The sequence below is a fragment of the Oryza brachyantha genome, chromosome 2 (assembly GCF_000231095.2).
Source record: "Oryza brachyantha chromosome 2, ObraRS2, whole genome shotgun sequence".
In the NCBI taxonomy this organism is placed as follows: domain Eukaryota; kingdom Viridiplantae; phylum Streptophyta; class Magnoliopsida; order Poales; family Poaceae; genus Oryza; species Oryza brachyantha.
The window spans coordinates 12,968,412-12,983,281 of NC_023164.2; the positions used below are offsets into that span (position 1 = coordinate 12,968,412).

Sequence of the window (14,870 nt, forward strand, 5' to 3'; positions counted from 1 at the left end):
TTGTCTATATACTTAAAAAGGTACTATGATTTTTTACATTTAACGGCATTAACTTTTAAGCATATGTTTGACTATTTATATTATTCATTTTTTATGCACGTATGTAGAATTTTAAATCATGTTTAAATTTAAATTAGCAATAAAATTGATCGCCACAAAATAAATAGTGATTATGCAATTTTCTGAGAAAAAGTTAACTGTATTGAACATTTAAAAAAATCACGTAGTAGAATAAACATGTGGCGGTATTTTACTAGACGGGTTTTGATCATATGAGTTAAGATTTACCTACATGCCACTTACCCCTGGTCCTATAAAAACCTATAGTACTCCATCCGTTTTGCGATGTAAGTCTTTTTAGCATTGTACACTATATATATTTATCAATGAATGAATTTAGACAAGGCTGGAAAAACTTATAATATGAAACGAAACGATGGTAGTACCGTAAATCTAGATATTTCTCTGTTCGGAATTTTTTTTAGACAGAGGAGGTAATCAACCGGTAGTAGATCGGCGACAATATATGTACTACCTCCGTCCTGAAATAAGATTTTTTTTTTTGATACAGTGTTTTGACTCTTCGTCTTATTTGAATTTTTTTGCGATTAATATTTTTATTCTTACTAAATGATAAAATATGAATAGTACTTTATGCTGACTAATTTTTTTAGATTTTTGTACAAAATTTTCAAATAAGACGAATGGTCAAACGTTGGACACGGAAAAACGAAAAATGAAGTTATTACGGGACGGAGGTAGTATAACGCGGACATACTACCTCCGTCCCATAATAACCTCATTTTTCGTTCTTCCGTGTCCAACCGTCCCATAATAATCTCATTTTTCATTTTTCCGTATCCAACGTTAGATCATTCGTTTTATTTAAAATTTTTTGCGATTAATATTTTTATTGTTACTAGATGATAAAATATGAATAGTACTTTATAAGTGACTAATTTTTTTAAGTTTTTGTGTAAATTTTTCAAATAAGACAAATAGTCAAACGTTAGATACGGAAAAACGAAAAATAAGTTATTATAGGACGGAGGGAGGTGGTAGTAGAGAGCTAGGACCTACGCGGGGGAGCTGGGCCTATTAGTGCCGTGAATAATTGTGAATAATCGAGGCGATAATTTTGGCCCTAGTCCAGTCAGGCAGTGTATTTCTGTCTGATTATCACCAGCAATACAGGGCTCACCGACAGTCCTGGAAGGGGACTGAACATTCACAAGTCAGCAGTCGAGAACTTGACATCGTCTGACAAAGACAAACGCCTGAATCAGCGACGTAAACCACAAAAGAGAAAAAAAACGTACTTCTAACGACGACATGAGATTGCCAAGGTCGGAACCCTTCAGAATAGAGAATACACTATGAACCAATTGAAAAGGTAGAAAATCAATCTGATTTGAGCAAAATTTGTAGCAGCACAAAATGTGCTTCAGCCTTCAGGATCAGATGGAACGGAGACAGCACCACTCACTCTGAGACAGCATAATAATTCAGATGAACGGAGAATAGCTCTCACTCTGGAGAAAGGCACCACCTTCCACTACTTACTCTGAAACTGTAGAACTTATGTACCGAACCAAGAGTAGACATATATGCAGCTCAAATATATACACCAAATGAACATCCCCAGTCTTATTCGTCTAGTTACATACCCGCAGCCTCCGCCCACACTAACAGGAGTAGTGCGTTTTGTGGATTGTTCTCTTCAGCTTGTCAAGGATCCCAGCGGCCTTTCTCCTCGCCCTTGAGGTGCCGTTCTGCGCGAGCCAGGCCAGCGAGCCATTCAGGTTCTCGTCCTCGACGACCTCCCTCAGCTTCGTCCGGTCATACATACAGATGGAGAAGAGCACCGCCACCGCGTTCTCCTTGTTGCGCTTGCATTGATCATCACTCACGATGCGGAGCATGCAAGGCACCCCACCAGTCTCACCAATCTCCTCCACCGTCTCATGGTCGCTTGATAGCAGAGCGAGGATGGTCAGCGCTTCGTCAATGAGCGACTCGTCGCTGATGGACTTCAGCACCACATCAATGATTCCACTCCTTGTAGCTCTTGATTTATTCTCGTGCAACTTGCAAAGACTGAAAATAGCCGATGCCGCATCTTTCTTCGCCGTCATGCTCCCATGTTCGAGAAGATCGACCAGAGGCCTCATTGCACCGGACTCACCAATCTTCGCCTTGTTGCTGTCAAGGGCCGACAAACTGAAGATGGCAGCTGCAGCGTTGCTGCGGGCCTCCATAGTTCCTGACTGTAAGGCACTTATGAGGAATGTGACTGCCTTTGTGTCATCTCCAATGATCTTCTTGTTGCTCTCATGAATTGAAAGATTTAAAATTGTTGTCACGGTATCCTCCAGAACTTCAGAATTGCTTTCCAATTCTGCATTGGAGACAGCAGAAATCATTTGAGAGATGGAATCTGGATTCTCTCCGATGACTGCTCGGAATGAGCTATTGCGCTTAGTTAGCAGTCGAAGATCTTTAATAGCTTGCTTCTTCTCAGATATGTCTGACGAGGATGAGATCCTGTCAAATAATTCACTGAATGCCTTTCGCTCATTGTTGGTAACTAAATCTTCCTCTTGGTTCTCAAGTGGTGAAAGAGCAATTCCATTCTCTGTACACCACTGTGCGATCATGCTTCTAACAAGGTGATTTGGGATGAGAACTGTATTTGAGAGGACTTGCTGAGTCTGTGGGCACGTCCTGTTTCCAGCACTTAACCATTCTTGAATGAAGCGACGATCGTATGTCTGCAAGGACAATAGAATAATTATCTCAAGCTAGCACACTGGAAAAAAAAAAGGAAAACATTATGTTCTTGGACACAACCAGAAAATTTACTTCAAATGGAATTTATATGTCACTGCAGCTGTAAAGACAATGACTACTTGTCTGATATAAGTTGCATAGCTTTTCACTAAGCATATATTATGATGGCCTTTTAGTAAGTCACAGTGATCCTAACGCAGAACTACACTGATTCGTTCCTGATGCTATTTATCATTAACCCCAAGCAATTTTCATGTTCTGAGTGATGCCAAACAAAAAGCTATGAATGCCCCGGTACACAACGTCAAAATCAGGGACCGCATGAAGAAGGAGCTAATGCAATGGAATTTTGTCAAAGCATAGCAATAATTAATGCACAGTGCCAAATCTGGGACCACATATATAACAAGAATTTTATTCAAGAGCCTGAATCGACACATTTTTCTGAATTATTAGATAAAATTTTGAGCTAGACACGCCGACAAGATTGGACTGGGACAGTACTGCAGTGCTAGTATAGAGTATGGAATACAGCACATCTCTGAAAGAGACATCTAGTTTCAGAGCTAAAGAACCATCATCCGAACATACTGTACAGTTAGAACTGGATGTTTGAACTGCAACTGCAGCACGGAGCCACAGACCAGCAGTACAACTCAACATCTAGTCGTCGATGTGTGAATAATTAAAATTGTATCCTATAAAAAATATCAACATAAACCTACACCTTACAAGTCAAGATAAGGAATCACTGCAGGTACGTTATTCCTTGCAGAATTTAACAGCTGTAATTTGCAAAGACAGAATATTTAAAATAGCAAACGAACAAACCAAACCCTCCGAATCAACTACAGATGAGAACTAGAGCAAACAATGTACTAGTGCCATGGCATCGAGCATCGAAAATAGCCTAAACGACCATTCAATTCACGCAGAGCTTTACATCAGACCAAATAAAATCTGAATCCTTTCATGATTTGGGGATGGGGAGAAAGGCAAAGAAACAGCGAGCAAATATGGCAATGGCAATAACTCGAACCACGTGATGCTAGAATGGCGTGTGTCAGATCAAATCCGAAGCAGTAGTTAATTTTTGCGATTCCCATGATAAATATCCCAAATATATTGGCAATAAAAACTGGATTTCACGTTATACTACGTAATCCTATCTCCACGATGCGGAGCAGAGTTACTTCCAGAGAAAACTTATTAATTACCCACAAATGTTCATCAATTACGCGCGAGATATAGAGAACAGGTACAGAATCAAACAGGAGAACCCAAAAAGGACAAAAGAAGCAGACAGGATCAACTCTACTGTACCAAAATCAAATTGGCCCGTAAAAAAAAAGAAAGAGGCATGGATTAACATGGAGCTCTCCGCGAAATACTAGTAAAAAGAATTTCACCGACAGCTATCGCATCACTGAAGAAAGAAGTGGGGGGATCACGAGCGGAAAGCCTGTATAGAGTATTAAACTATGGAGATAAAGAGGTAATCATCAGAGGCGGGAGAGGGACAGGAGGACAGGTGGTGTCATCTGGTGGAGGCGTGGAGCTCGTACGCTGCCACAGAATTTATTACGGTGCTCGAGCTCGACCATTCAGACCATCCTAGAACCACCGAGAATTCATTCAAGACGATCAGGACAGAGTTGAACAGGATAGAAAGATGCAACACAAGTTACTAATTTAGAGAGAGGGGAAAAAAATCGGCACCAAACACGAGTAATTTGGGGGTGATTTGTCGTAGCGAAAAATCCGAGACCAGATCGCAGTTGCCACTAATTGCTCTTGATTCGTCGACGAGATAACGAATTCCTAGAACGGCGACGCAAAAAACTAAACAGGAGAAGATTATGAGCAGCAATGGATGCCGTGTGAACCAAACCCAATCGAGCAAGAGTCCCACGCGTCATCAAAAGGAACGGCGAAGGGAAACTACCTGACCGGACGCGAGGACGACGGGGTCCCTCATGATCTCCGACGAGATAGGGCAGAGGAAGTGCTCCGGCACGGCCGCCTCCGCCCCGGCCCCGCCCCCGGCCTTCCGCGGGCCCAGCTCCGCGTCCCGCAGCGCCGCGAGCGCCGACGCCGCCTCGCCGAACGCCTCCGGCCCGGTCCCACCCCCGGCCGTCACGGCGGCCACGAGGCGTCGAAGGCGGCGCCGCAGCGCCGCCGCCTCCTCCGCCGGGGCCGAGTTGGCCATGCCGCCAGCTCGCGCGCGGGAGTCTACTGCTGGTGCCGCGCGTGCTAGCGGTCGGGCCGCATGGATGGGCGAAGGCAGGCTGCCTGCCTTGGGGAGGGCGTCGCGGCGCGCGCCGGGGAGGAGGAGGGGGAGGAGTGGTGGTGGAGAGGAGGGGAGGGGAGGAGGAGGAAGGGGAGGGGGTTAGCAACTGCTTTTGGGTGGTTAGCAAGTTAAGCGCGGTGTTTTTTTTTAATACGGGGAGCGGACGCCGCTTGGACACGTTTAGTTAGTCCCGCGTTGGAAGTGGTGGGGTTAGCTAGCAGTGGGCTTCTAGTAGACCCGTAGGCTGCTGGAGCTTTTTCTTTTTTCTTTTTTGAGGGGTGTTTTGCTTTTGTTTTTTTTAAACAAGGCTGATGTATTAAATAATAAATATGTTCTCCCTATTTTGTATTATAAGAAGTTTTAGCTATTTCAAGATTTATCTATTAATGAATATATGTTATATATATATATATATTTATTAATATTATTACGAATTTAGCAAATGCTACAAGGTCTTACAACAATAAACAGAGGTAGAATTATTTTTTCATACCTTACATATATCAATACAAATCTATAAACATTGTAATATCTTTTATTTTTAGAAACCTGAATGCAATTGTCTCATACCTTTTTAAATCACAATGTGTTTCTCCCTTATTTATCAAACTCTAATGTAATTGCTAACAAATAAAGTTTTAGTGGAGAAAGAAGATGAGCAAGAAATTGAATTCTATTAGGAATTGAGGTAGTAAGAAACAGTTGAAACATTGTCTCACAAACAAAAGACATGAAACCTATAAGACAACCATACGGGTGGTGCGATGGTGGTCCAACCCTAGAACGTATTCTTAGTGGACTCAACTTAATACATGATCCATTAGTTCTACCATTTGAAAGTACCATTTGAAAGTAGACTTGTTAAGCTTTTCAAATAGTCCAAAAACATCTAATGCAGAGTCCATACGAAATCAAGATGGTCATCACAAATCAAGATGTCCTGCATGGCAAATCCAGCCCGTACGAATCCTCTTCTTTTTTATCCTCTCCACTGTTATGAATTCTCAAAAATATACATGTGTTCCGAATTAGGGTGGCCACCACGCGGTTACACGTGCTCATACCTTGGTACGTACCACGTCGTCAGTTGATAGATTACCGTGTTAGTCTAATAGACTTTATTACCTTAATTGATCTTTGTCAAAAAAATATATAATATTTTTAATTTAGTTGTAAATTTCATCTAAACTTATGCAAACTAAAAGTTTAGATTGTCTTTACAGACTAAATTAGTAGGATTATATTTTTAATGACCTTTATGCAGTTTTTAGTGAACTAAGGCCTTGTTTAGTTTCATTTTTTTTCCAAAAACATCACATCAAATTTTTGAACACCTAAATAAAGCATTAAACATAGATGAACCAAAAAAAACTAATTGTGCAGTTACAGAAGAAATGTTGAGACGAATCTTTTGAGCCTAATTAGTCCATGATTAGCCATAAGTGTTACAGTAACCAACATATGCTAATGACGGATTAATTAAGCTCAAAAGATTCGTCTCGCGGTTTACAGGCTAGCCATGAAATTCATTTTTTCATTCGTGTCCAAAAACCCCTTCCGATATTTAATCAAATATTTGACGTGATACTTCTATAAAAAATTTTCTCAATCTAAACACCCCAAGTGAATAGACTAGTGTGATGAGCAATGAGGAAAATTTGGGGGCACCTGCAGGGAAGCATTACCGCGTGATGGTAGGCACGGCACGGCACGCACGGTGACTCGTGGTGGGGCGTGACAGGGGCAATGCGGTGTGGTGGCGTCGTCGCAACATATGGTTCCTAAATTCTTGTAAAACATGTATATACATGTCAAATAATAAAAAACTGCTCCCTCCATCCTAAATGTTTGACTTCACTGATTTTTTATAAATGTTTGACTACTCGTCTTATTCAAAAAATTTATATAACTATTAATTATTTTTATATCATTTCATTTACTGTTAAATATATTTTATGTATATATATAATTTTACATATTTGACAAAAAAATTAAATAAGATAAATAGTCAAACATATAAAAAAATCAACGACGTCAAACATTTAGGGACGGAGGTAGTATAAATTTTTTTCATTTTTCCTTGACAAATCGGCGTAGAGTCAATACTGGATTAAATTATTTGTTACCGGACAGGCAGATCATCAAAGACCCCATAAAAACAATGGCCATCAACAAAAAAGAAGAAAAGGCAAAATATGTAGGCAAATCTAACCCCCGTAGACATCCTAGAATATAAGCCCCTAAGCGAACTAATAGGTTATAAACCTTTTAAAAAATTATTAAGAAAAAAGTGTTTATGATTTACCCACTGGTCTAACCGATTTTGTTCATTTAACTTTTGGTTTTCAATGTTTATGAAAAGCAATGTTCAGATAAGGCAGCAAGATGGGTGGGAATCAAATTAACAATGTTTTTGTCAGGGTGTGTATATCATGACTCATTGAATAGGACAGTTAATTAGTTGGGCAATAGCTAAGGGCATGTACAACGCATGTTTTTAAGTCGTTTGTAAAAAAAAAACTCTTCATCTAACAGACGACCACAGCGTCTCTTCGCGAAACGAAGAGACGGCAGAGGTATGTGCTCCGATGCCAAACCGACATTGCTAGCACCGTTGTACGCTGCGTCTCGTCTATTCGCTAGTACTATTGATTATCTTGATTTATGTGTCAAAGGATAAATTAAATGTTTTGAAGACAAGTAAATATACAAGTTATTGTACAAGCTGTGTATTTAGTTATGTATGTATCAAATAGACAACAACCATATACACTATTGTACTTGCCCTAATAGGCCACAGAAGAGAACCGAGTAGAGCTCGGGTGGTTAGCCGCGCATGCGCACGTGCAACCCGCGCAAGTTCGATCCCTGTGATTGTAACTCGCGCATCTCATCCGGCGATTTTTCCCTCACACGCGTGCGTACCCCAAAATCCTAAGCTTGTGGTAGGGACGCGCACGCGTGTGTACATGCGTTGTGGTATGTGTTCATGTGTGTCCCGAGGTGTTTAGTTGGAGAAAAGAAAATTTTTAGGTGTGACGTTAGATATTTGACCGGATGTCAGAAGGTGTTTTCGGACACGAATGAAAAAACAAATTTCATGACTAGCCTAGAAACCGCGAGATGAATCTTTTGAGCCAGTTAACACCAAAATTTGGTAAATTCTCGTATTGGATTCGGATAAGAAAAGGTGCAATCGCCGATAGAAATTTTATCCGGAAGAGTTCGAATCCGACAGAGAATCGTGAAGACCAAGGCTTGGCGCCGTAAATTTATCTGTTAATTAGAGTTAGTTAGGATTTTATTTTATCTCTAAGAGATTAGAGTCCGATCGGGACTTGTGTGTGTTTTAGGAGTTAGAGATAGAGTCCGCATAGGACTAGTTTGTTATTTCTTTTTATCTATTAGGAGTTGTATGTCGTGTCCAACACGGCTTAGCCTTAACCCGAGGGTATAAATATGTATGCCTAGAGTCATTATTTTTCATCTACCAATCAATTAGATCAACTTCTTTCGGCGCATCGCCACCCTCCTAACCAAGGTTTCAACTCCGGTGGAACTTGGCACCTGACGTGGGGCTGCATCGTCTCGATCTCCGATGGAGGGGTAAGTCCTACGTTCCGCCGGGCCACGGTAATCGTTCGACTAGATTAGAACTGTCTCGGTTCAATCCGATCTTCTAATATAGTTGCGCGATTGCTAGTTATTGTATCAGTTTCAATCTAGATCACTTTCGTGTTTTGAGTTGATCTGGTCGACCACTTTGGGTGATCTATATTGGTTTGATATTCGCTATTTGACATATTCAATCTAGTACTGTCTCGGTTAGGTCCGATCTATTAGATTGCGTTTGTCAAATGGTTTATATCAGATTGATGTATTTTACTCATTGTTTTATCAGAGTACTAGCCGATAAGTTATCAGTCATCGGCTCATTGGCTTGATAGCAATCTAGATCTGTTTAGTATCTATCCCAACATTGCTATGTTTAATCTTGAACTGTCTCGGTTAGTTCCGATCTTCTATGATTATTCTTAGCAATCTAGGCTAGGTATTTTATAGATCTAGGTTGTTTGTTGCCGTCTATAGTCGATGATTTTTGCCGATCTACATGCTTATCATATTTACATCAATAGAGTAGCCGATCGTTTTACTGCATTATTTCTATACCAATCGGCTTGATTTAATTAGATCGACAGTCATTTATGTCGCATCTACTTATGAGAATTACATGGGAGTTGGGTTTAGCCGATCGTAACACATGATTTATTGCTTATTCCAAGTAATTCGTCTGTTTATTTATTAGCTTTATCGATCTTTATGTTTCTTATAATCATATCGTGCTCGACTACATATTGTCTTGGTTAAGTCCAATCTCTGTATGTCTAGTTTGATCTGGTTATAGGGGCTCGTTCGATCGACTAAGATTAATAGGTAACTTGGCGGATCGCGTTAGTCTAATATTTACTTTAAGTCTGTTTCTAGTTGGTTTCTAGCCGATCCAAGCTTCTACAGCCGATCGTTCATCCTATCGGCTAAACGATGCTACATCAGTATCCGATCGACTGGATATTTAGTCACCTATCGGCTTGATAGCCGATTGGCTTGTCTTACGGTTCATCTTGTCAGTTACAGGATCAAACTGACTGGCACGCCAGCGCATCATTCTAAGAATTTAGGTCCTGCACTGGAGCTGTCTAAGATTAATTCTCAGGCATTCGTATGTGACGCGTCAACGTTCACATTTTGATGTCAACAGAGCCTAATTAATTTGTCATTAGCACATGCAGGTTACTGTAGCACTTATGGCTAATCATGGACTAATTAGGCTCAAAAAACTCGTCTCAAGATTTCTTCCATAGCTGTGCAATTAGTTTTTTGTTTCATCTATATTTAATGCTCCATTTAGGTGTCTAAAGATCGATTTGTTATTTTTTGTGGGAAAATTTTTTGGAACAAAACAGGGCCTAATTAAAATAACTATGGCCGCGTTCGCCCCTGGTAAGTTAATTTAACCCTCTCGTTTTCCACACGCACGCTTTCCGAGCTGCTAACCGGTGTATTTTTTGAGAAAAATCCCTATAAGAAAGTTGTTTTAAAAAATCATATTAATATATTTTATATTTTTTAATAATTAATTAATCATATACTAATCTATTACTACGTTTTACGCACCGGATAAGTTAACTTACACCCCTCCCTTACCAAACTCATATATATATACTAATACGTGCACCCCCTTAGTATAGTATAAGCTATTCTACACCCCCACCCTCTCTCCCAAGGCTCAAAAACTATCCCCACCTCATTTAAAGGCTGGTCAAAGGGTTAACCCCGTGGGTCAACCTCTTTATGAGCTTCCCCTCATATCTATCTAAGCTTACCTCTCGTCGCACAGGAATTGTGCAGTAACACGACGACTAATTTGCAGTAACAACGTCAAAACATATCCATGAGGGACCTACTTTTTTAGAACAATTTTTTTCAAACAATATGGTATAAAAGTTCTTAAAAAAATAATATATGAGGTGAGAGATAAAATTGTTTAAAGTTCAAAATCTTAAGAAATATCTATAAGTGCAGTAATGATGCGTCTTCTATGTCGTAATACGGCTATGTTGCTACAAAATACGTGTATTGTTACTGCTTAATTATAGTAACGCCGTGATAGAAGTACTGTAATATCGCGATATACGTGCAGTAACGTGTGTGTTGTACAGTTGCAGTAACGTTGTGATAGAAATACAGTAACATCAAGATAGAAGTACAGTAACATCATGACTGTATATTGTTGCTACAGTACTGCTAATGCATATGAGAGAGCTAAAAATATTGTATTTCCAATCTTTAGAGAGCAATATATCATGTGTTTTATATTATTTTTCAAAACCGTTTTCACCACATTGGTTAAAAAATATGATTTAGAAAACTAGATCCGTCATGACTATATTTTGACGTTGTTACTATATTTTATAAGGCATGTTACTGTATTTTTCCTTCGTGTTACTGCGTTTTAGATAGACGGGAGTTGGCAAAGGTAGGGTGTGGAGAATGGTCAAATGACGGCTTTGACCGGTGGGATTTAGCTTAGACCAGGCTAGAAGAGGGGTTTTGGGCATTTGGAAGGGGTGGAAGAGGGTTTGGGCCTTATGAGGGGAGGGGGCAAAAATAGCATATGTGTATATATATATATATATATAAGAAATGAATCAGAGTCATTCTCCTGGTGTTTTCTAAAACTTCGAAATCCGCACAGAACGCTTAGATCAAATGATTGTGTTCCTTGGGATGAAACCATTATAGATGGATTCAAATTCTAGATTTAATATGAGAGCTCGCATTTACTTACCAATTAGATGATATATAACAAGATCTCAAGACTTCAGGGATAACTTCACCAATCTCAAAATAGTGTTTATAGGTGTCTCTTTCTATATTGTGTTTAAGAAAATGAAAAAAGAAAACCTCATAAACTTCCGAGGGCTTTACCTTGACGTCCAACCTTTATTATTGGTCAAGAGACTACGGATTGGCAGAACTTTATAGAATAAGGTATCGAACGAAAATCAGTTGTACTAAGGATATCCCACCAGAATTTGTCATTCGTCAAGAGAGTGCACAGTGAACGTGTGTGCATGCTACAAGTAACCCCGAGTGCACTAGCGGTGTGCAAAATCTCGTCTGCTGCTTGATTGGCCCTGGTCTAATCCAATTTAGGTTTTGAATTCACTTATTAAACCCGTAAATGGTATGTTTTATTAAAAAATCTATATAAAAAATACTTATAACAGCTTCAAGAACAAGATTTATATTAGTTAATTTAGTAATTTATAATCCTAAGTAACTATAAAAAATTAATTAATTCTTGAACCCTAAAATCGTGGATAGAGTAGTGCTTGGAAAAATTTGCTCGGTGGGCAAGAAAAGTGGAGCGAGACGGAGGAGATCGGGAAATTTAACTATTTGTCACCGTTACAAACACCTACTCCTGAGATGCTATTATTAGCTTTTATCATAATTTTTGCAAGAGAAGGTGTGTTAATTTTTTTGCCAACTCTGCACACGTGGCAGCTAGAACACATGTAAGCTTGAAAAGCATGGGCGAAATGTCTCTTTTGCCCCTAGCACTATCTTATGTTTCATATATACAAAACCAATTACTTGGATACTTTATAGCAATATATACATGACAAAATAAACATATATGCATACAGTAGCAACTCTTTAATCCATGAATAAATAACAATCACCAATTTTCTTGATTCAAAAGTTTACCATACACATATATATACATAATAACTAGGGCCGTGTTTGGCCATGCTGAGTTAGATATCTAACTCTCTTTTTTCATCGTGTGCACGTTTCCCAAACTACTAAACAGTGTATTTTTTTACGAAAATTTTTTATAGGAAAGTTGTTTTAAAAAATCATATTAATCTATTTTATTTTTTTAATAATTAATAATTAATTAATCATGTAATTATCTATTACTACGTTTTCCGCGCCGGATAACTAACCCATCTTTCCCTCCAAACGAACGCAGCCTAGGTCTCAACCCATATTTAAAAAATAAAAAAATAGTGATTGTTAATTATTTATGGATTAAAGAGTTGCTACTGTACACATATATATGTTCATTTTATCAGGTATGTATTACTGTAAAAATATCCAAATAATTAGTTTTATATCTTATGAAATCCAAGATAGTGCTAGGGGCAAAAGAGACATTACGCGTCATCCCAAGCTGCCACATATGCATAATTGGCATAAAATCTCTTACTCGTGGCAAATAATGAGAATGAAATCTTATAGTGCCAACTCAGGAGGAGGTGTTTTTAACGGTGGCAAATACTTAAATTTTCCGAGGAGAAAAGAAGGCGGGAGGCGAGAGTTTTGAAGAGGGGAGGCGCATTCCCCAGCCGTGTCGCCACGCGTCGTGGGGCCCCGAGACTAAATGCGGACCCCCTGACTGACACCGCGGGGCCCATGCGGCAGGCACCGCGGGATGGGCTGCGCGTCCTCGGTACTGCGACCGCGAGGCCTGTTCCAACAACTTACCTCGTCCCGAATCTTTTAAACACTTAAATAAAATATTAAATATGTATGAACATTAAAACTAATTACACGGTCATGGGAGCACTGTTCCAAAAACTTCTCTAAAAACCTCACCTTGAATCTTTAAACACTTAAATAAAACATTAAATATGTATAAACATTAAAACTAATTACACGATTATAGAAGAAATCGTTAGACGAATCTTTTAAGCCTAATTAGAATGTGATTAGCCATAAGTGCTACAGTAACCAACATGTGCTAATGACGAATTAACTAGACTCAAAAGATTCGTCTCACGGTTTTCACACGAAATCTAAAATTTGTTATATAATTAGAATATGTTTAATACTTAAAATGTATATCAAAAACTTAATATGATGATTTTGCAAACTAAACAAGGCTCTTTCACTGACTTTGGCTCGTCGGGTTCTTTTTTTTAAGAAAGAGATAAAAGATTTAGTTGTAAAAAAGGTGAGTTGCAAATAATATATATTTCTGTGTTTATGGTTTCCAAAAAATACTGCAAAATAAAGTAAATTAAAAATCAAATTTTGTCTTGGAAGAAAGCCTTTGCCCGTGAGAAGCGAACCAGATACGTCCTCAAATATTACACACGGGCAGTCATGTTACACGGAACAGGGCACACCGAACGTGTGACAGTAGACATAGCATACGTGTTGCCCTCACGTACGTACGGGAGTGCGAGTAGTGTTTCCTTCGCGTGTTGTATTCTATTGAAGATTGTTTTTATGAAAGATTATATATTTTATAGTATCTATTTAATGGTGTAAAAGGAGAAATTTCCTACTACAAAGATAAGAATTTATTTCAGAAAGGTAAGATAATGAACTTTCACATATAAATCTTTTATAAAACTAAAGAACGCAGTAATAATGTTACTATTCTCTTCATATTTTATTTTTAACCTATATGGCATATATCTATACAAAGCCACAAGAAAACGAAAAGGATCTTATTTTTAAAACCTAATTTATTTGCTTCTAAAAAAATGTTCTACATTAATCTCTTACCTTACTAAAACTTAATACAATAATTAATAAAAAAATAAGATCTTTATAAAGCAAACAACACGAGAAAAAATAATAAAGTCTCAGTAAGGACGGGTACTATGCATTTTGCGTATAGCGCTAAAGCGGCGCGATACGTGCCCATACTCTGGTGCTAGCTAGGACTGTGATCGAATAAATGACCGGTCAGAATTAGAACGGGGTTAGTTGGAACACTCCATATTCTGAGCCGGGCAACGCACATAAATGGTACTGGTACAGTAACCACCGTGTTCTTTTTGCGAGAGATCGGCTGGTGAAATTGCACTGTTCATCGTTACTGGACGAAGCGGACAAATTGTCCATCGTGATCTACTGTTGGATGTGGTACGCGTCAACTGTTCGCTTTCTCCCCTCTCCCCTGCCCGATGATGGATGGATACATGCTCGCCATCGTCGCCGATCTCCATCGCGTAAATTAATGTTTCTTTTCTCTTCTCAACTTTTACTTTCTTGTTGGTCTAAAAAAAAAGAAACTTTCACTTTCTTGTTTTATTCACGTACAACTTATATTTAATTAATAATGTGTTACAAAACTAACTCACTGGTACCCAACAGCTTATTTATCACGGGTCAAAACCTTATCTATAACGGATATTAGTTCGGTTACATACAGAAGTTTACTCCGATGAACACCGCTACATATGACATATCTATAATGAGCCGT

At 38.9% G+C, this 14,870-nt stretch overlaps 1 protein-coding gene across 1 annotated transcript; it reads right to left on the reverse strand.

Moving 5' to 3' along the window:
- Positions 1–1,385: 1,385 nt before the first annotated feature.
- On the reverse strand, positions 1,386–5,159 carry LOC102713800 (U-box domain-containing protein 9-like). The gene is made up of 2 exons (XM_006648580.3): positions 4,736–5,159; positions 1,386–2,771 (listed from the first exon to the last, which is right to left on the reverse strand). The coding sequence occupies exons 1-2, from the start codon at positions 4,997–4,999 to the stop codon at positions 1,686–1,688; spliced, it is 1,350 nt and encodes a 449-aa protein (XP_006648643.2). The 5' UTR covers positions 5,000–5,159; the 3' UTR covers positions 1,386–1,685.
- Between the last annotated feature and the right edge of the window lie 9,711 nt (positions 5,160–14,870).